This window comes from Eutrigla gurnardus, assembly GCF_963514095.1.
Source record: "Eutrigla gurnardus genome assembly, chromosome: 9".
Lineage (NCBI taxonomy): Eukaryota > Metazoa > Chordata > Actinopteri > Perciformes > Triglidae > Eutrigla > Eutrigla gurnardus.
In genome coordinates, this window is record NC_139923.1 from 9,374,115 (window position 1) to 9,395,496 (window position 21,382).

General features: G+C 40.3%; 2 protein-coding genes across 3 annotated transcripts; both read right to left on the minus strand.

The window, feature by feature from the left end:
- Positions 1-1,634: 1,634 nt before the first annotated feature.
- On the minus strand, positions 1,635-15,358 carry LOC311018981 (mixed lineage kinase domain-like protein). 2 transcript variants are annotated; one of them, XM_084018122.1, is made up of 11 exons: positions 15,289-15,358; positions 10,800-11,253; positions 8,818-8,916; positions 8,409-8,586; positions 7,419-7,519; positions 7,192-7,327; positions 4,955-5,039; positions 4,727-4,869; positions 3,817-3,866; positions 2,767-2,907; positions 1,635-2,161 (listed from the first exon to the last, which is right to left on the minus strand). In XM_084018122.1, exons 2-11 carry the CDS (start codon positions 11,245-11,247, stop codon positions 2,094-2,096), a joined length of 1,449 nt encoding a protein of 482 aa, XP_083874248.1. In that variant the 5' UTR covers positions 11,248-11,253; positions 15,289-15,358; the 3' UTR covers positions 1,635-2,093. The 2 variants fall into 2 exon arrangements, with proteins under 2 accessions (XP_083874248.1, XP_083874249.1); XM_084018123.1 differs by lacking the exon at positions 8,818-8,916 and having other exon boundaries at positions 2,060-2,161.
- Positions 15,359-17,063: 1,705 nt separating this feature from the next.
- On the minus strand, positions 17,064-21,300 carry LOC311018984 (uncharacterized protein). Its single transcript, XM_084018127.1, has 2 exons — positions 21,179-21,300; positions 17,064-19,300 (listed from the first exon to the last, which is right to left on the minus strand). The coding sequence occupies exon 2, from the start codon at positions 19,292-19,294 to the stop codon at positions 18,419-18,421; it is 876 nt and encodes a 291-aa protein (XP_083874253.1). The 5' UTR covers positions 19,295-19,300; positions 21,179-21,300; the 3' UTR covers positions 17,064-18,418.
- Between the last annotated feature and the right edge of the window lie 82 nt (positions 21,301-21,382).

Sequence of the window (21,382 nt, forward strand, 5' to 3'; positions counted from 1 at the left end):
ATGAATATGTGTGCGAATATGTTCCGAGAGCAATATGGGAGGGTTATAATGCGTAGAGGTTATTTTATTTTAATGTAAGGTGTTGTACAGTTCTTTTAAAAGTTGTATCGTTTTGTGCTCAGCAACATTCCTTTGTAGGCTACTGCCGCTACTCGCGCGTCTGGCGACTTTTAGTAGGCTGCGGCATTAAAGGGGGATGTAGTCTTTTATGTGGGATTTGTAGAAAATGAACGTAGATTATTTTATAGTTGATTGTTTACACACGCTGTTAATGTGCGATTTAATGTGCTACTCTGTGATGGTTGGACATGTGATACAGGGCATATTTATTATTTCCACAGTTATTTTGTATTTGTTTCTTCTTATTATTATTATTATTACATGCATCCTTTGCAGTTGCCTGATGAGGATGATGTGAACTTATTCCTGTCCCTGTCATGTTTGCCATTACAGGTATGATTATAATGATTACCCACTATACGATCACTTCAATGAATGTGTTTCTTTGTTATTTGAGTCTGCGTTCACGGCTGAATGAGACAGTTGCCTGATGAGGATGATGTGAACTTATTCCTGTCCCTGTCATGTTTGTGCCATTACAGGCATACTGAATAAACAAACACAAAGAAAGCTGTGGTGTCGTGGTGGGCTTTGTGGCGTTGCAGACTCGCTACACTTGTATAACAAATATGAAATATAGGGCCAGTAAAACTGATGTAAGTCATGTAGAGGCTTAGTTATAGGTTTCCCAGCAGGAGGAGCCCAAATCAAACAGCTTTGTTGTGATTTAACAGCAAGATAAAAAGAATGCAAAAGTAATGACATAATGATGACAAATGTTCAAAAGTCTAAAGTCATGCTTTGTTTGGTTTGTCTGCAAGACGACAAGCTAACTTTTAAAATACTTGTTTTCTGAATGGAGTCTGGTTGATGGGTGCTAGGCTATTCTAACATTGTAGCTGCTCCATCAACACACCAAATAAGGTCATCTAGACATGAATACGGCAGCGATCTTGATGTTTGGACCTTAGTCTCTGGTTCTCTTCACAGTCTGGTATGGTCTCTGGACTAATGTGAGCCCTGGGGAACCACAGACCGCTACTTTGTTTTTCATTTCTGATTCAATGACAACAATCATCCATAGCAGACCAAAAGATGGTGCAACTGCACAGTTTACTCCAAAGATCAATATCTCCAATAAAAATGCACTTTGGGATGTTATTTACTTTTTGTGAGATCACAATTCCTGATTTCAACGTTGTACTGATGGCAAGCAATGGAGATTTGTGTTGTTTGCTTATTGATTATATTTGGCATGTATAATTTAAGCACCCATGTGAATAAAACATCACTTGTATTCACAGAGAGAATTTGTGGTCATGGTCATGGATGGATTATTGAATGGGCCAACCAGGCAATAATGCAAGTGAGACTATCTGTATTCTTCTGAAAGGTGAAAAAATAAACAGACCACATAATTACTTATTTAACATATTAAATGTATAAAAATGTTGTCCTGCATAATATTGTATGTTGAATATAAAAATGTAATTAAACATTGCTCAGTTATTTTTAACATTTTTCAATAGACTACATGCTGGCAGGGGAGAGAGTGTCTTAAACGTATTAAAACATTAATCATAAGTAAGAATCACGATTCATCCGATTAATTGCATTTATATCGATTATTGGTGAAGCAAAAACGATTAATTCTATTTATTTATTTTAGCAGATCGATTTAGTTGAATCTATAGGACTGATAATCGATTCATCGATTAATCAAATGAATCGTTACACCTCTAACCTCTCCCGTCATGTTATCAGCTCGATAACAACCTAAGCTCCTCAGCAGGAGCTTTGGCCCCTTAACATGCAATCACCAAAAAACTAAAAAGAATTAAAGAAACAATAAAACACAGCGGTAAGCAGAATCATAACAAGGTTTTGTCAAAGTAGACTAACTGAAATAAAAACATATGCTTATAGTGTAATCTTTGTTTTTTTTGTTCTATATAGACGTGTTCAGCGAGTTACAGGCGAGTTTTATGACTCGACAGTCGCATTTCTTCTCCTGAGGACGTCGCTGACGAAGATCACAGGGACAAGGAGCTGCATTGCTTCTCTAACTGTGTCACCTCGATCTGAAGTTTATCCACCAGCACTGCAGAAGAGAAACACAGCCACACAATTATTATTATTGGAGATACTTTTGTGTTGGTTACAGAGAATATATTTTCCCAATATGCCACATTATTTAAAGAGTATTTTAAGTTTCCTATTGATTGATGAATTAATAAGTATTGTATGTTTTGTATATGTCTATATTATGGTTAAATAGTTGTTGTAGTCCATTAATCAATCAACCAACCAATTAATCAATCCACAACTTTTAGTGACAAGGGAGGCGTAGACCAGCAGTCCCCTGTAGCTAATCGGCTAGGTACATTACATGCATGAGCACATGCACGAGTCGAGCACATGCACGAGCACATGCACATGCATGAGTACGCAACATGGACATGACGAAGGCTTTAACTGGATAGGCCGTCCCACTCATTATCGCTAAGTGCTCAGCTCAGGTGTCCCCTCGCTATCGAGACGATTTATGACTGAAAATACTGTTGATGACTGTGTAGGACATGCTCTGATGCAGGTCGAGTGTTTACTAGAAATATGAGCAGGTGTGACTTGTCAGTAAAGTTACAGTCAAGCAGATATAGAATCTATAGGTGAGAGTGCATGGTGATGGCACTTATTGTAAGTCACCTCCAGCAGATGGTCTCTGGAAGCTGTCGTAGGATCGACACAAGTTGATCAGATGCTTCAGTCCTTCAGGACAGTCATCGGGCAGCGGCTGCTGAAATCTCTCTTTGCACACTTTTTGATGGATTTCCGTTTTTGACCAACCTGGAAGAAAAGCGAGAACACATTAAGAACAAAAGCAGAAGCCAATGATTCTAAAGTTTAGTATAGTTTAGTCGTATCTTTAAAAACAAACTATGAAGTGTAATAACATTGTGTTTATTCTCATCACTTTCAGTAGACATGCCAGAAAAGAGACGGGGCTTCCCTCAACGTAGACCCGAACCAGGTGTCCTCCAGCACAGCTGAAATCACCACTATTCTATACTATGCTTTGTACATGTTGAAGTCCAAGATCCACCAGGAAACCTAACACTGTCCTGTCTGGGTTCATGACATCATCCAGAGGTGCTCGGTGGATTTCACCAAGCTGGCTTAACTGGATAGCAAGACCCACGTTGGCTGGTTTTCCACAGCTGGAGGAACCAAGAATAAACTAGGTGTGATTTAATATCAATAACCAGACAAAAAGGATGCTGTAATAACTCAATAATGATGGTGATCAGTAAAAAGTGTGAAGTCATGCTTTGTTAACGTCTGTCTGCAAGACGACAAGCTAACTACTTTTAAAAATGCTTGTTTTCTGAATGGAGTCTGGTTGATGGGTGCTAGGCTATGCTAACATTGTCGCTGCTCCATCAACACTCAAAATAACATGTATACATATACTGCAATATATAAAGTAAATTTAGCAACAAAATAGGATATTGTGGGTTCCTCGAGCTGTGGAAAACCAGCAGATGTGTGTCTTCACACCGAACACCTCTGGATGATGTCATGAACCCAGACAGGATGGCGTTTGGTAAATGAAAACATTGTGGGTGTCTACATAGAGGTAAGCCCAGCCTCCTCCCCAGAGTGTCTAGACCGTGTGAAGCGAATAAACACAAATTATACTTCTTTCAAATTTGGATTGGATGTAGATTGTTGTGTTCTGCAGGTAGGCCTACATACCTTCAAAGGGATGGCTGCCAGTTACAACTTCCCACAGGACAATTCCAAAGCTGAAAGATAACATTTCCATGTTATTGAACACCATTAAAATTGAATTTGATTAAACAAAAATATTATTGTTGCTTCACTTGGATGTTTGAGGTTCACCGTGAAGATCGTTTTCACATAAATTACACAGTGTGATGTGGAAACTCAAAGCCTCCAGGTCACAAACATAGATAAAGATTTGATTATAAGCTCCTTTTTTTGTAACCAAATAACCCTTTACATACAGAAAACTGGAAAAACACTGATAATGAAAAGGCTTGACTAAAATATTGGGTCTATACAAAGCATTCAAAAGGTGTAACCTTTAATAAAGCTAGTAACAACTTAATAAACCTTTAATAAAGATAGTAACAAACTAGATAAACCTTTGATGAAGCTGCTACTAACAACTAGATAAACATTTAATGAAGTTGTTAGTTACAACTTAATAAACCTTTAAATAAGCTGTTAATAACAACTAAATAAACCTTTAATAAAAATAGTAACAACTAAATAAACCTTTAATACAGATAGTAACAAACTAGATAAACCTTTGATAAAGCTGCTAGTAACAAATAGATAACATTTTAATAAAGATATTAACAATTGGATGAACCTTTGATAAAGCTGTTAGTAACAACTAAAGCTGTTAGTAACAACTAGATAAGCCTTTAATACATATAGCATAACTAGATAAACCTTTAATAAATATAGTAAAAACTAGATAAACCTTTGATAAATCTGCTAGTAACAACTAGATAAACCTTTATTAAAGCTTTTAGTTAAAAAAAAACCTAGATAAACCTTTAATAAAGTTGTTAGTAAGAACTAGATACACCTTTGATAAAGCTCCTAGTAACATAGCTCCCGGATGGTGTCTGACCTGTAAATCTCACACTGGGTGCTATAGATGTGGTTGATGTCATTGAGCAACTCTGGAGACGAGTAGCACAAGGACCTGACCCCTCTGGGCCTTGTCTCCTTCCTCAGCGACGTCTCAGTTTTGGCCAGCTCGAAGCCTCCCAGCTGAAAACAACGTCAAGACTTCATTCAGTGAGTGGACCATTGGGTCGTCAGCAAATCTCAGCATGCACTGCACTGGCCTCGGTACCTTGACCGTGTTGCCTTCAGCCACCAGGAACTTGCTGCTGTTGATGCATCCATGAACTTTTGACTTTTCTTCTGTCTGGTGCAGCCTAATAGACAACATCATCATGATACCTTCTATCACAAACTATATATCGTACAGATATCATTACATTTGAAATGTTTAGATGGCACATGCACACAGTGATGGAAGCTGAGTACATTCACTCAAGTAATTTCCACTTTATACTTCTATTTCACTACATCACTACAACAGAGGGAAATATTGTACTGTTTACTCAACTTTTATTTATTTGATAACTTGAGTCATTTTGCAAATTCAGATTAACACAAAATATAAATCAACTAATACATTGTGGTGTATTACTATAGATTGAACAACCCAGCATTATCTAAAGTAATTAAAATTGTCCCCGATTTTTCCAGCTGCAACATTCATGTATCAATAATTATAATCAAGTTATATTCAGTTTATCCAGTAGCCTATATTTTGATGCTAAAACATTTGTGCTTTCACTCAAGTAAAATGTGTTTGTTTATATAGTTATTTCTTTACTACACAAACATGTGAATACTTCTTCCACCACTGGTCAGAATGACATTTTAAAGTCTACGGGCCCTAGTTTCGTTGCGCAGCGCAGGGTGGCACAGGGTGGCGGAGCTGGCGTAATGCAAGTTTCGACCCGCGCAGCCTTGCGCACGGTCAGTTTGGCAGTTTGGTGGATCGCCTGCGCCAAGATGGGCGTGGCAGCGCAGCAGGGGGAGGCGTCACAGATTCAGCTTGGTGCAGCTGAAGTTTCGTGGCAAAAGCCTTGCCGAGACTTCGCCGAAAGCCCGCCAGCTCCAACCTGGTCTACTCTCGGCGCAAGGCGCAAGGCGCAAATAAAGTCCATTCATTCAAGTCGACAGCTGGCGGAGTGGAAGTTTGGCTGACGGCGCGCAGTGCGTACACGTCACCAAGACCTCACAAGCAGGTTTCCACAGTTCCAGGCACATTTAAATGCAATAAATAATCACAACAAACACTATTTAATGCAACTAATTGAATCAACACGTGAATTTATATCTATATAGATTGTCCCGTCACATCTGACGTCAGATCAAAGGCGGATTGCACGCGTAACGGAAACTCAGCCTCTCGGACCAAAACATCTCCCTCTCTCTCTCCTGTTTTTCATATCTATCCACTGCTAATAAAATGCGTCTAAAAAAATCTTTAAAAAAAAATACAGCAGCTCGTGCCTGGTCTGAGGTCTCGCGCCTTGGCAGCCTGTTGTCCGTGGAGAGACGCGCAACTTTGCCACGAGCTGGAATCGGAGTTGGGGCTGCAGCTGGTCTGAGCGGCACGCGAGGTCCCGGTGTCCCGCCGTTCTGGTGTTGGACGGGGAATCCGGTGCAGCTGTGGAGCGCAGATGATGAAGACGGCGATGATGATGATGATGATGATGAATGGCTTGCTATTATGTCTACTGCTGTGCGCCCTGACCCTGCTTTGTAATAGACATGCCTAAAATGTGCCTACAATTTCTATAGTGATATAATATCGGCATTATTATTATTATGACTATACGCACGCACAGCGCGTGACGAGCGTGGTGGGAGTGACGGGAGGCGTGCCTGCCCTAGCCTGTGCGGTGCACGAAACTTGCAAAGTCCAGGCGGACACACCCCGTCGGCATGGCGCACGTGCGCTGCGCGCTGACTGCGCCTGGTCTACGAAACTAGGGCCCTACATGTCCTTAAGAATGACTTTAAATACTCTTACATAAGAAAGATTTTTGAAGGCAGGACGTTATGTTACATTAGGGCTGTGACCAACAATTATTTTCATTATTGATTAAACTGACGATTATTTTCTAGATTAATCAATTGGTCTATAAAATATCAGAAAATATCCATCCCAGTTTCTCACAGGTGATGTTTCTTGGTCCTCAAAAAACAAACATATTCCGTTTAATAGGATATTATAACTGTCCATATTTAAGTTTAAGTTATATTTGAGATGCTGAATCTGCACTTTCTGCTGTTTTAGTCAATTAATTAAATAGTTGTTGATTAACTAATCGATTAGTTGTATAACTTTTGCAGCTCGATTTCACTGAGTACTTCTTCTACTACTGCAGTCATATAAAATAATAGTCGATTTTCTTCACCAGCATAAATCATTTGTTTTTTAAATATAATTTTTCATACATCATTTAAATTAACCACACGTATAATTAGTGACTGGAGAAGACTCACCGGTAGATTCCTCGTGCCGCGTCCCGACACATACGAGCTTTCTGGAGCCAGGACAGTGGAACGCCGGAGTCCAGAACCTGACGGAGACTTCCTCTCTCGCAGTACTCCATGATGATGAGGAACTGAGGGTTGGGTCCTACATGCAGACACAAGGACAGACAGCCATGTCACTGTCACTTCTACAGCTGAAATGATAGTCCATCCGTTACGTTCTACACTTTGCTCACCGGTTTCGTCCTGGACACAGATGCCAAACATTCGCAGGATGTTGGGCGACTCAAAGCGCCTCATGGTTTCTATCTCCTTGTCGAAAATCTTCCGCACCTCCCTACATGTGGAGAAAAAGTTTGTGTTGACAGTGAACATTTTACAGTTACAATATGTCACATTCTTATAAGGCCTTGTGTGGAGACGAAGGCTGACCTCACATTTAAAAAGGCCCATTCCAGCGTTACTACACGTCATTGGCCAACTAGCTTACATCAACCTTTACCATGCTTTATTTAAAGTTTTGTTTACATTTTGTAAAAAATTAATTAAAGTTCCTGGATGTACCTGGAAATGTTTGTCACAGTTTATTAAAAATCATCTCATTGTTAAAATGCTCCCTCTAGCTCAAATTCCAGTTAGAAGTTCAGTTCATATAAGGAACTATTTTTCCAGGTGTAATAACGTTTGGCTTAACAGCTCTCTGTTGTGATTGACAGCTCAAAGGGCGGAACCAAAGTATAACGGAGGTCAATGATCGGCTGAAAGTTAGACGTCTGGCTTGTGTTGCATTTCAGACTTATAATGCTATGACTCAACAGTCTCCATCAATGATGTTCAACTTCTCCCTGTACATCTTCCTCATATTCGTCCTGGGAGTGTTGGGAAGTTGACCAGTAACGTCTTCTCTACGTTGAATAGTGAATCGCAAACCAACGTTAAGCGTATCTCATTAACTTCCTGGTTACAAAGTCCAATCAGGAGGATACATATGTTCCTTGTGCAGGAAGTAAAAAGAGAGTGTGCTTGTTATTGGTGAATTTTAATGTATTTTATAAGAGTAATACCGTAATTTTAGATTAAATAAACAATGGGTGATTTTCAGGGGTTGGGTGACCTAAACCAAGACTTAACAGTCTCTAGAGAAAAAAAATCTGAATTGAAATACAAAAATAACAACCATTTCTTCTGAATTCTTAGTCAGTCTTGTCCTGATATGTGGCACAGACCTTGGACTGGCATTCAGGGGGTCCGTGTATCTCTTAATGGCCACTGGAAACCTTCGGTACTCTCCTCTGTAGACCTCGGAGGTCGGCGTCGTCATGAAAGGCTTTTTGGGATACTCGTAGTCCAGCTCGTGTGGTTGGATCACTCGGATGTCTTGATCATTAATGCTGGGTTTTTTCACTGTGAAAACACATGTTCACAGTTATGTTTAGTTTGATTATATGCGTTATGCGTCTAATAAAAGTAGGTTATCTTTTAAACACTACTGCATCATCACCCATAAAGTTAAACTTATTTCCACATTCAGCGGTTATAGAGGGTTGTGAACATGCATGAGTTGGGTTTGGTGTCCGCCTGATGAACGAAGGTTCAGTATTCATCGTGTGTTTCAAAGTGCTTTGGTGTACTCACGGGTCTCCACAACCTTTTTCACGTTAACTGAGATTAATTCCATTTCTCTCTGCATGGCGTCCGTTTTCTCCTGCTGCTCCTTCATGTACTGCAGAAGCACTGGGGAACAAACAACAAAACCAAACTGATACTAAATCCCGTCCAACCTCTCTGCTCGGATTCCCACAAGACCCCATATAGGGACATCATTTTGTAAATGAATAGACCGCTGTTCTGTTCGTAGGAATAATGACGTATTTTTCTGGGTGGATCGTAGGTGGAGGAAAACAAATTAGTGAACACTGGCTGGGACCACAACTACTATGTGAGAAAGTTAACGTTAACCAACAGGGAAAAGACGACTAGCTGATTAGCTAGGTAGCTAGCTTATACATCTCCAGCGCTGGCTAGTTAGCTAGCTAGTCTCAAGGTCTCCTGACTGCTCTCTCCCGGTTAAGTAGACTCCTAGTGGAGGGGAATGAGGCAGAGGCAATGTTAGACCAACCACTGTAGCACAAATGTCATGATTCACAACATGGCAGCCCCTCCTTCTCCCTTTTGTGTGTGTTGTCATCCATCATGTCATTCATTCATTCCTGCCTGCCTGTGAAGCTAACAGCCTGTTTCCTGCTGTCCTGTGTCTCTGCGCCGGGCCCCAGAGCCGCCATTACCACGTGGCAGGCGCCACACCAGAGACACTCGCACTAGTGCCTTCACTGGATCCCGGGACATCACACCACCCCTCCCCTTTGTACTTGTGTTGCACATTCTGACATTAAACTTGTTATTTAATTGTTTCCCTGTCGTCTGAGTCGTGCATTTGGGTCCAGTCTACATTGAAACCTTAACAACGAAAGCATGGCAGAATCAGCAAGGTGGCTAGCTAACTAACCAGCCACAAAATTAGCTAAAGTTAACAACTTAATAATCGATCCACACTCTGTTTGTTCAGATCATTTTTTTCTTAAATAGTTATTGCATGAAAGCATGGGGGAATTAGCAAGCTAGTTAAGTACCCAGATGTCCGCTAGTTTGCTTGCTAATTCCGCCATGTTTTCATGCTTTGCGGTTTACAGAAAATTAGGCCGTCAGCCGGCCATCTCTTCATCTCTAGTTTTGCTTATTAGCAACATATTCTCTCCATCGTTGAAACACTTGGCCAATATTGTAGCTCGCTAGACACTTGAATCACAGTTTATCATCTCCAGGGCTCTCAAGTCTCACGCATTGGACGTGAGACACGCATTTTAACCTGTTCACACGCTCACACGCCACATCTAGTATTTCTCACGCAGACAAATTACCGGGATAATGAAAAAAACTCTTACTCTTATTTTACGAAAATAGTTCACCGAAATGTGTTTCTGAAAACATTTCATGCGAGAAATAAGCTATGCAGTTGCTGAATCTGTCTTTATTTTAGATCGACAACAGTCAGTGTAAAAGATTTTCGAGGGCTTGCGGGAGGCAGCGCCGTCTCTCGAAACTTGCCGCAATGCGAAGACATTGCACGGCTTCTTACATAGACAATGAATGGGAAGCGCGGAAATAACGCTGCCTGTGGACACGTACCTTCAGCCAAAATCTCACTCTGAACTAAATTAAAAACTTGAGAGCCCTGCATCTCAATGGGAATTAATAAAATACCCATTCTTGCACCCAGCAACCCAAAAAGATGCAATTTCCTGTGTAACTTTAGCCCATTACAATGAGGTTATTCGTGTTTTGCCTCCATTTAACACCGTGACTTAATCACATCGGCTGAAAAAGGTCAATTGGGCGCTCCATAACTGAATCCGGTTTGGAACAATCGGATTAAAAATGTGTTGTTTGTGTTTCATATAATCCGAAAAGCATATCAATTGTCACGATGCTCTTGATGTAAAATTCTCACAAACATTTAAAAGATAAAAATCACAATATCAAATTCGGGCTCATGCAGATCGACGGGCTCCTATGATATGTACTCAACAGACACTACGCAAAGTCAAGGCTTCTCTCACTTGTCTGCAGCTCTGCTTCGTCCTCCTTCCTGTCCAGCTCGTCCTCCTTTTCTCTGGATGCCAGCTCAAACACCTGGTGCAGCGTGTTGCCCTGCTCGACCTGCAGAGCACCACTCAGGACCTGGAAGGCGTCGTTGAGGCGTTCGTTCACACTGAAGAACTCGTCTTCGTGGCTCCCGGCTTTCAGGATACGCTTCACCCAGTTGGCCAGGGTGTATTTCTCAATGAGCTCCTTCGCTGATTTCAGTGTGAAGGAGAGTTCCTCGAGGGCTCTTTCCACGTCGGCGGTGGTTTGTCCCCAGTTCCTCTTTTTGATTGACTTTACCAGCCCATCCAGGGCTCGGACTCGGCGGCAAACACGCTGGCTGCGCTTCTTATTGGCCTTCACCTTCTCAACCAGGGTGTAGATCTCCGAAGCAACAGACAGGATGGGGTCTATGAAGTCCATGTTCAGCTGGAGAGGGTGAAAATGGAAGGAATCAGAACTGAATGCAAATTCATTCAAGTAAAAAAGAGCCTTTTCAGAAATAACTTGAATCAAACTGAACCAGTCTCACTCAAACGTGGTGATAGAAGTACTCGTCCTTAAGGCTGAGTAGGTCATTATGGGGAAAACCACAGAGATTTCTACCTAAAAAGTCTAGCCCCCTTCGTTCAAGCCTCTGTTCAAATCCGCTCCCCAGAAGTCCAGACTCCCCCATCAGCGCTCAAGATCGGCGTGCAATCAGGAAGTAAGTATTGACAGACAGGCAGGCCGTCCAGTTATTATCTTAGGCCCAACTTTTGTAAGGGGTTTTTACAATTCTGCCATGGCCACAGATGACATTTTTAAAATGTTGTCATGTCAGAGGATTTAGTTTAGTTTAGTTTAGTTTATTTGTTTATTTCGGGCATGTCAGTTAAATCATCATCACACATCATTTTCACATAGTAAAATACACATGGCCGAAAGGGAAAGCGGGAGAAGCCAAGGCTTATCTAGTCCCGCCCCCATTACACACAGGATAAAATCATCATCATAATCTTTTCTTTTCATTGCATTTTTCATTTGACATAACTTTTCCTTTTCCTAGTGACATTTGACACAACATGTTACAGCAGTAGGTGGTACAGAGAGCTGAAGTCCAGTGCATACAGATTACGTGTGTTTGCACACTTGTCCATATTTATTCATCACAATAGAGCAACAGTCTCAACATGTAGACAAGTCCGAGGGAAAAGAGAAGTAAAAAAAAAAATAAAAAATAGAAGAATAAAAGAAAATAAAAAATAAAAAATAAAAATAAAAATAAGAAATAAAAAATAAAGATAAAAAATATAGTCCAGTGTAGGAGAAGTAAATAATGAAGAAAAATAAAGAATGAAAAAAGTAAAAATCAAGATAAAAAATAAAGTCCAGTGTAGGTACTAGTTGTTGAGATGGTGAGAGATGGTGTGGGAGCCCCCCCCCCCCCCCCCCCCCCTTTTTTTTTTTTATTTTTTTTTTTATGAATCCTCACTGTACTCTGCAGCTTTCGCTGCTCTTGACTTAGCCACTTCCTCCCGGTTATTGGCAACTTCAGCTCGCTTCCGTGACGGGAACTCGCGAAGTGCGGAGAGGTCAGAGCGCATCCCGACCATGAATTTCATTTATTCATTGCTATCAGTATGTTACGAGGATGTCAATTAATACAACAAAGTGTTTCTGAATAGAACCACCTACTCAACCTTTAAGTAAAAGGAGAAAACTCTGTGAAAAAGTAAATGTCCTGCATTCAAGTTTCCCCTAAAGAGTAACTAAACACCCAAAACACTTTTTTCAGCTTTTTTAATTTTACAAATTGTGTTACAAATTGACCTGTCCAGGGGGAACCCTGCCTTCGCCCAATGACAGCTGGGATCGGCTCCAGCCCCCCGCGACCCTGAATACAGGATAAGCGGTCGACAATGGATGGATGGATGGATGGATGGTGTTACAAATTTGCATAGTGACCCATTTATTTCGCTTTTGGCTGATCTGGAGCCAGTTTGACGTACATCGTCTAACAAATGCCCTATTTCTTCCTGTTTGTTTGATAAAAAAAACACAGTGATCAGCTGTTTTAGAAAATAACAGCCTTTTTTAACATGAAGCTATATTTGTGCTTGCACATTTTCAGTAGGAACTAATGGGCTTGGAGCTGAGAGCCAAAGACAGGAAGTTAGGAAGTGTTTATAGACTGACTAATGTGTTGCTGGTTTTGATGAGGCATTTATTGACTTTAAGGGACAAATGCCCTTTAAGGGATATATACAGTATAATAATAATAATAATCCTATAAAGCCATGATGATGTTATATTTTTGAATAGTCAATTCACTAAATTTCACCTTGCCCTTATTGAATTTGGCTGACGTGAATTTAATTAAAGTGATTTTATTGGCACTCGGGTGAGCCGAGAGTTATGCAGAGAAGGTTTCCCCCACGGGGGCCGCTCTCCAAAACCCAATCAGCGAGGCTGTCGGTGATTTATTATTAGGTGTCTGCTGCATCAATATGTTTATTGCATGTTCCTATAAGAAACTCCATCCATCCATCCATTGTCTACCGCTTATCCTGTATTCAGGGTCGCGGGGGGGCTGGAGCCGATCCCAGCTATCATTGGGTGAAGGCAGGGTACACCCTGGACAGGACGCCAGTCTATCACAGGGCTAACATATAGAGACAGACAACCATTCACACTCACATTCACACCTATTTGGCCTCTATTTCCTGAGGAGACTAAGGTCCTTCAATAGGTCTATCCTGGACAACTCCTCCCATCCGCTCTATCACAGGCTGGACAGTCTGGACTTTCAGTGAAAGACTACCAAGATGCACCATAGAACGCCCAGAAGGTCATTCCTGCCTGCAGCCATCAAACTATACAACTCCTCCTGCTAAACTAAATAAATTTGTGCAATAATACCTATGTGCACCGCCTTCTTAAGATATCAATACCTTAATACTACTTCTACCTCAACAGCAAAGACACAAACTGACCATATATTGTTGTTTTTTATATGCAAACCCAACCGACGGTGCCCTTACTCTCACCACACACACTTATAAGCTCAACCTTCATTGATCTAAACTACACACCTCTACACACAAACGTTCCAGGGATGCATTTTGCATAGTTGTGATGCAAATTTGTTCCCGTCAGTTTAGATTATCTACGAGCATCTAGAGGTCAATGAGACCCACCTGCATGCTAACACGACTACATGCTAACTCACCTGCATGCTAACACACCTGCATGTAAACACCACTAGATGCTAACTCACCTGCATGCTAACACACCTGCATGAGCTAGCTGGCGGGAATGTCGTTAGTTTTGGTCATAAACAAAAGTATTACGTAATAAATTATATGTCTGATGATGTCAGGGATCACCAATGCTACTACAGTTCATCCTGAGGGGAACATGAATGTATGAACAAAATATCATAGCAATCCATTCCAGTAGTTGAGATGAGTCACTCAAAACCACAAAAGTGAGCCTCCTGGTGGTGCGAGAAGAAATCTGGTCAGATTCATCCTCTGGGGAACATGAGCTGTCAATGCATTGCATGGTTGTTAATTTGTTTCAGGCTGGACCAACTGACAGACCAGCACTGCCGTCCCTAGAGCCACGCTCCTACGGATGGTAAAAATACCAATAGCGACGCGACGATATTGGATTTTATCACAATTTGCGTTAAAAAAAACTCACAATAAGTTGATTGTGGTGAATTTCTATTATCGTTAATATGCTCACATGAATTCATTGAAAAAGCCGTCTCGTTCGCAATTATGGTAGAGAAGTTAAACTCAAACAATGTTGCTATTTAAAAAATATATAAAATGCATATTCCTTTTTAAATGCCCTTCACAAAAAAACAGATGCAGATGTATTCTATCTGTGATCCAATAAAAATGTGTTAAATTAAAAGATGTGAGCTTGTGTGATTCCAGTTTTGCTACCATTTTAAGATTTTTAAGCACATTTTGACGATCATAGGGATGACATTATGAATCACAATTATCCTGGCCACGAGTTCACATTACTGCACATATGAAGTAGAAATATGAAATGTTGCATATAATATTGACAATAAACCACACAGTCGTACAATCAAACGCATTACTCTAATCTGTGGCTCTACTGCAGCTCCATGGAAAGCAACAGATTGTTTGTATGTACTGATTCAAATCCTGAGCTGCTCTGCCTTAAAGTCTTCTTCTTGTGTTTGGCAGGTAAATCCTTGTTATTTTGCTCTCTCGCTCGCTGTCCATTGGTCTGTCAACAACTCCACCCTAAAACTCAAAGCTAAAGGTGCCTCTCCTCAAACAGGTGAGAACATGCAGGGAATATCATGCCTTTGTGTTTCTGTTTCATCAGGTTCACCCAGGTTTCGCCATGTGAAACAATAAAAGCTTGCTGTATTTCTGTGCTGACTGGAGAGACGTGCTGAATCTGCAGCTGATTACAAACGGAAAGATTATTTACCTGCAATGAAAGCTCTCCCTCCCAGATGTGTCTTTTCTGTGTGAGCGCGGGGTGAAAATGAAACTGCAGCTCTCAGCTTGTTACTACTTCCTGTTCCTCTCTGACGGTTTCAGTCCTTCCCCCCTCCGAGTGTGATACATGCTCCTCTGCTCGGTTTATTTATCCTGAGTCCCAGAGGCTTCATAACTGTCATGTTGATGATCTGTCACACCGGCTGCTTTCTGAGATGCTGAGATTATGAAATAGGAACAGGACGAACACAGCGGTAACTTCATGCATGCAAGCAAAAGGGTTTAAAACATGCAGTCAGCTCTTTTACTGCAGCAAAAGTACTAATACCCAAATACTCCACTAGTACTTACACCTGACTGAAGTTAAAGTATGTAAATGTGCTTAAGTAGTGTTTTACAGTTACGTTTGTGGATTAATGTTACTGCTGCATTAATGTAAATGTTGCATGTTTTTAACTCTTGATCATGTTTGTAGTTGTATGGGTTTAATGCTACGGTTTAAAAATAACTTGTCATATTTCCTTAAACTGGCTATATTTGGACTAATAGCCTACATGACAGATCATCTGAAATCTGAAAAGGGAAAAATAGAATCAGGTTCCTCTGCCTGCTTTTATTTTGTTTATTGCTAGAATCAGATTTAATTAATCTTTCCTTTGTTATTTTTTTCATTTGAGATGATTTGTCAATCTTGATTTTGTCAATTGAATTTGATAAATCAATCAATCAATCAATCAATCAATCAATCAATCAATCAATCAATCAATCAATCAATCAATCAATCAATCAACTTTATTTCCAGACTCATGGTCCAATAAATACACATGCCTATACAAACATCTACACAATTATTTCCTATATTTCTTTTTTAGGATTTTCCTTTCCCGTTCATTTATTTATCTCAATTCTGTTTCATATCTGTGAATACAAATGGCCTTTAATTGCTCCGAATGGAAGATTCCACCACGACCAAATAAAAACAATCAGAGCTGAAGTGTCTTTAGTCTAAAAGACCCAAAAAGCACTAAGGACTCTTCTGGTCTCCATTTAACACAGCCGTCAATCTAGTTTGATTGAAAACATCGGTCTGTCACAGCAATCAAGGTTTATTGTGTCGTTAATCATTGACGATAACGCAGAGACGAGATTAGACCAGCAGTCACATTCTGACTCTGCTCTATAATATATTATATATACGTATATTTTATGGCATTGGCTTATTCAGCATAATGTATTTCTACACAGTTATTTAGACTGTGATCACAATAAACCCAAATATCCTGTAGTGTTTGTATATTTTCTGTGTAATTCTAATATTCAACGCTACATTGTATAATGTTCGTCTCATTTCATGCAATAAAGGTTTAGTCTGTCAACAAATATATCTTTTGTGGTTGATAATAATAAATCGTAGTTATAATAATTATAATATAAAGTCTCCCGCTGCTGCCGCCTGACCTTGTCTGCTTTATTCATCTCCAACGAGCTTCGACCGTTCGGCCCAGGCAGCCAATCAGATGGAGCGCGGGGTAGACTTTACTACTTCCCCACTTCCTGTTTTCGTGCAGGTAGATGTGGTCGGAATGGATGGAGGTAAATGCAGACGAACGGTTGATATTTGTGGTTTTTAATTATGTTGGACTCTGGAAGCTATAAAAGGCGGCAGAGGAACCAGATTTGTTCACGAATTATCCGCAGGTTAATATGACACAAAAAAATAACCAACTGTAACATTAATGTTCTCACTGGAACCTCAAACAAGAGTTGAAATAATTTATCATTTATTTATCCAGGGAATGACATGAATGTTGATTTGCATATTGATTGGTTCTAAACAGAAACAAAAAACAAACACATCATAAATCCAGGCTTTAAAGTGGCAGACCGTATCATTTTCATCTATTTAATTGTCTTTAACTGACCGTCTAGAGTGAGTTAAAAACACTCACTGAAGCTAAGCTGTGTTTCATTGTAATCAGAAATTGGTAACTTCCAACTGCTGAGTCAGGCTCCCTCTAGTCTAAAGTGTTTGACCAGGTACATTTCATTACTGCTGACTCACAATGGAGGATCAACAGGCAGAGAAAGAAGACCATTCAACTCCCAGTCCCAAGAAAAAGAAACAACAAACTAACGAAGTGAAGAAGGAAAGTCATCAAGAACAAAGTGACCGCCAACGAGGGAAAACCATCATCACAATTAACGTCATATACAGTCGACACTATTGGGTTTCCAAAGGAACTGTGGGAGATGAAGTCCCAGAGGCTCGCCTGTGTTACATCTACCGCCAAAGAGGCCGCTAGAAGCAACGGATATAAAATCTTATGGACTGCCACTTTAAATCGTTAAATATTTGCATATTAGAGCAAATAAAAATATATAACACGTATGCTTCATCATAATATTATTCAACAAATTAAATCAGATTATCCATTAACTTTTATGACAATTCATAAACAAACCCATAATCTTATTCAATACAAAAAAAATGCTACATTGAAGGGTTTACAAAAGCCACATGGCAAAAGAAGGTGGGTTTTTGTTTTACATGTTTTACAGCCTGATCTGAACGTCTTCTAGGCTCTTATCATCCCAGACCGGATGTAACTGTCAAATAATTGATTTACTTGTTGTAGTTAAAACAGCTTCAAATAGCTACGTTAAAATAAATGAGTGAGAGTGTTACATTGCATATTAAATCTTAAATGTTAATGTTTCTGTGTAAATGTAATATTCCACAAATGTGCCTGGTAACCCTGTGTTTCACGTCACAACACTATGAACTGTGGGTAATTCCCTCAGGCAATGTCAACATTGATGCTGACTTACAGAAAGTGGACATAAAGGGCTCAAAAAGTCAGCGAGCGAGCCCTCACGCAACTGACGATGTGACCGGGGGACAGACCGTTAGTCCGTGAGTGCATGAGGGGGGGGGATTGGGATTTGACCAATCAGTCAATGTGAAGGGAGACAAAGAGGAGAACAAAAGGGTGAAGTGCTACAACAAGTATAAAGAAGCACCACCTTGTGGTGAAGAGGTAAAGTTGCAGTGTCCTGTGAAAACCAGTCAAAGCAAAGAAAAACTTTGTTCCAGTTAATCCAGGAGGCTTTTTAAAGAGTTAATACAAACTGTAGTTTGTTCCAAAATGTGTATTCATGCTCATGGCAGAGTTGGTGGCTGTGGTGCTGGAGAAAGGGAGGGACGAAGTGTTGCTCATGCAGCTCATGGAGCTTGACATCGTCATGGAGGGCATGATGTAGGGGACAGTGGTGGGGCTGCACATCGTCATGGTGGACATGTTGCTCTGGAAGGGAATGTGGGAAGTGGGGCTCCACATTGTCATGGTGGGCACGGTGCCCTGGAAATATGGGGTTGTAGGAATACGCATTGCCATGTTGGGCGTGGTTGTGGGGCTACAGGTGTTCTGAAAAGGTGGGGCGGTAGGGCTACAGGTGTTCTGGAAATGTGGGGCGGTGGGGCTACAGGTGTCCTGGAAAGGTGGGGCGGTGGGGCTACAGGTCGTCATGTGGGGTGTGTTGCTGTGTTGAGGCATAGGGGCAGTGGGGCTAGTATGAGGCTGTCTACATCCTGTGACAGTTTCACACACATCGTGCAGCGTATTCCCCTGCTCAATTAGAAGAGCCCATGACAACATCTGGAAGTCATCAGTGAGCCTTTTCTCCACATCCAATAACTTATCTTCGTGGCTGCCGGACTTCAGGAAGCCCACAACAGCATTTTCTTTGGAGAATTTCTCCATCAGGGTCTTGGCTGTGTCCAGACTGGTACAGAGGTCCCTCAGAGCTCTCTCTACAGCACCAGAGATTCGGCCCGGTTTGATGGTGAGAACTAGCCCCTTCAGTTTTAACACTCTATTGCCGACTTGTTGGCATCGCACCTTGTTGGTCCTGACTTTCTTCACCATCACGTAGATGGTTGAGCATAGGGTCAAGGCGACGTCAACCAGGGACAGGTATGGGTCTATATTATTCATGATTAGCTGAAAAGACAGAGAGGCGTTAGCTTGAATTGAAATGGACCAGTCCCACAGTAAAGTAAAGTAAAGTAAATGTGAACTCACCTAAGCTGAAGTGAAATAGTTTAAAATGAGGTAATTCTGGTGAGCTGGTGACTGCTCCTCCTGCAGGTTTCCTGAAAGAAACAAATAATTATAGACCTTGAGCAAAACCTGCAAAACCTGATTACCACTTTGAGTCACACAAAACAGGTTTTGAACACAGACCTTTTAAAGTTGATATGCAATCAGACGCTCCATCATCCAGGAGTTACACAACATGACTCATTAGGAGTCTTTGTGTTTGTGTCCAGCTGCGTCCTTTAAGCCGTTGAAGGGAAACATCTGTCTTTTTTGCTGCTCAATGCTCCACTTTGTTCACTGGCTAGTCTCAAGTGTAATTTTAGTTGTAACGTGTACTTAAATTGAAACTTCACTCCTGGTCTGAGCCCAATGCATAATTTAGAAAAAAATCACATTGCAATCACAGCAAGGCATTTTCTCCCTGTGGACTTGAAATTAAACCATCAGAACATACAAACAAGTAAATCTGTTGAATCAGTGTTATTAACTGATTATATGGTGATAGCAATACCTCTGTGTAGGAGAAGTTTTACGTTGTTAAATTTGACTGATTCAGCGGCTGGCTAACTCGCTAATTCCACAATGATTCCATGCAGCACCTAAATCACGTTAGTTTAACTTAGCATTAGCCATTTACAGGCTAATGAAAGGGTAACAACAGAGTCGGGAGATGTTTGCTTGATCAGGGGACTTGTTTCTATAACAACGCATCATATTTTATAAACAAATCTTGTGCTTTATCTAATATCCTAAGCTCAAATATAACCCGTAACTATAGTTGGAAAGAAATGAAGTGGATTAAAATGAAATCTATATAGTTAAATAAAGTACATTATGTACTAAAGTAAAGAGCACAAGATCATGTTGGTGATCAGTAACTTAATTTCCTCTATTTTGTCTTTTTCCTTGTCTTTGTATTCATGAAGTTTCAAACATATTTAGTCTGAATTGATCTCTGTAATTCCCCCAGAATAGACTTCCTTGAACTGACAGAGAATCAATTCTGGGAAGTGATTGTTTAAATGAGCAAATAGGTCAGGTTTAATTACTCCCATGCACTTTTGCTTTCACCTTCATTAACATTTGTATTACCGTGGTATTGATATAAAGATAGTGTATGTTGGCACCATAACCTCCAACATCTGCCTGTAACATCTGTCTAGAATACATTTCTTGTCTTTTACTGTATATAACGTGTGCATAGCTTTCTTCAAAAACACATATCTCCAAATTTGGGCATTTTTAACATCGTTTAGATCAACAAGGTTTGAAGGAAGTTTCACATTTTATCCATATGAACATTTAAACGTGTCGTGCTGTAATCAATTCTCCTGTTCATAATAGCATCAATAGATTAAAATAACAATACGAGGCTTCAGCAGTCTGAGTAAGAGAAATCAACAGGATTTCTCCCAAAGTCAGTGTTTTTAGGAGAAAACTCTCTCTTTGTACTCCCATCGCTCCACTGCAGCTCAACAAGGAAACGCAATTAATGAAAAACAATGCAACACGTTAAGATATTCTTAAAGTAAAGACAACTCGTTTAAATATTACTTCAGCCACTTATTGACTATTGGTTTAAGTGGAACTACAAAAGCAGTAAACCAATTATTTTAATGGTTTGAGAAAATTCTTCTACTCTGTATGCAAAATAAAAAAGCACCATTGGAACATTTGATTGATTCACACAACTAAAAACATTTTTTAAAACATTACATTTTGGAGATTTTCACAGGACAATAGTGATAATGTAAGATCTTAAAGGAAAAGATTTTTTACCTGTTTACAAGCAGTCTGTTACCAGCAGTCTGTTAGAATCCAAGTGGAGAAAACGAAAGCATCCGGAGCATGTTTCTTTGTTTTTACCTCTATGACGTCATACAACAAACCTGCTTATCCTGTTGAAGGCTGTAAGATTTTAGCCCAGTGGCACACATGGAAACTGCATCTGGGATGTTAAAAATTGTATTAGCTTTCTGGTGA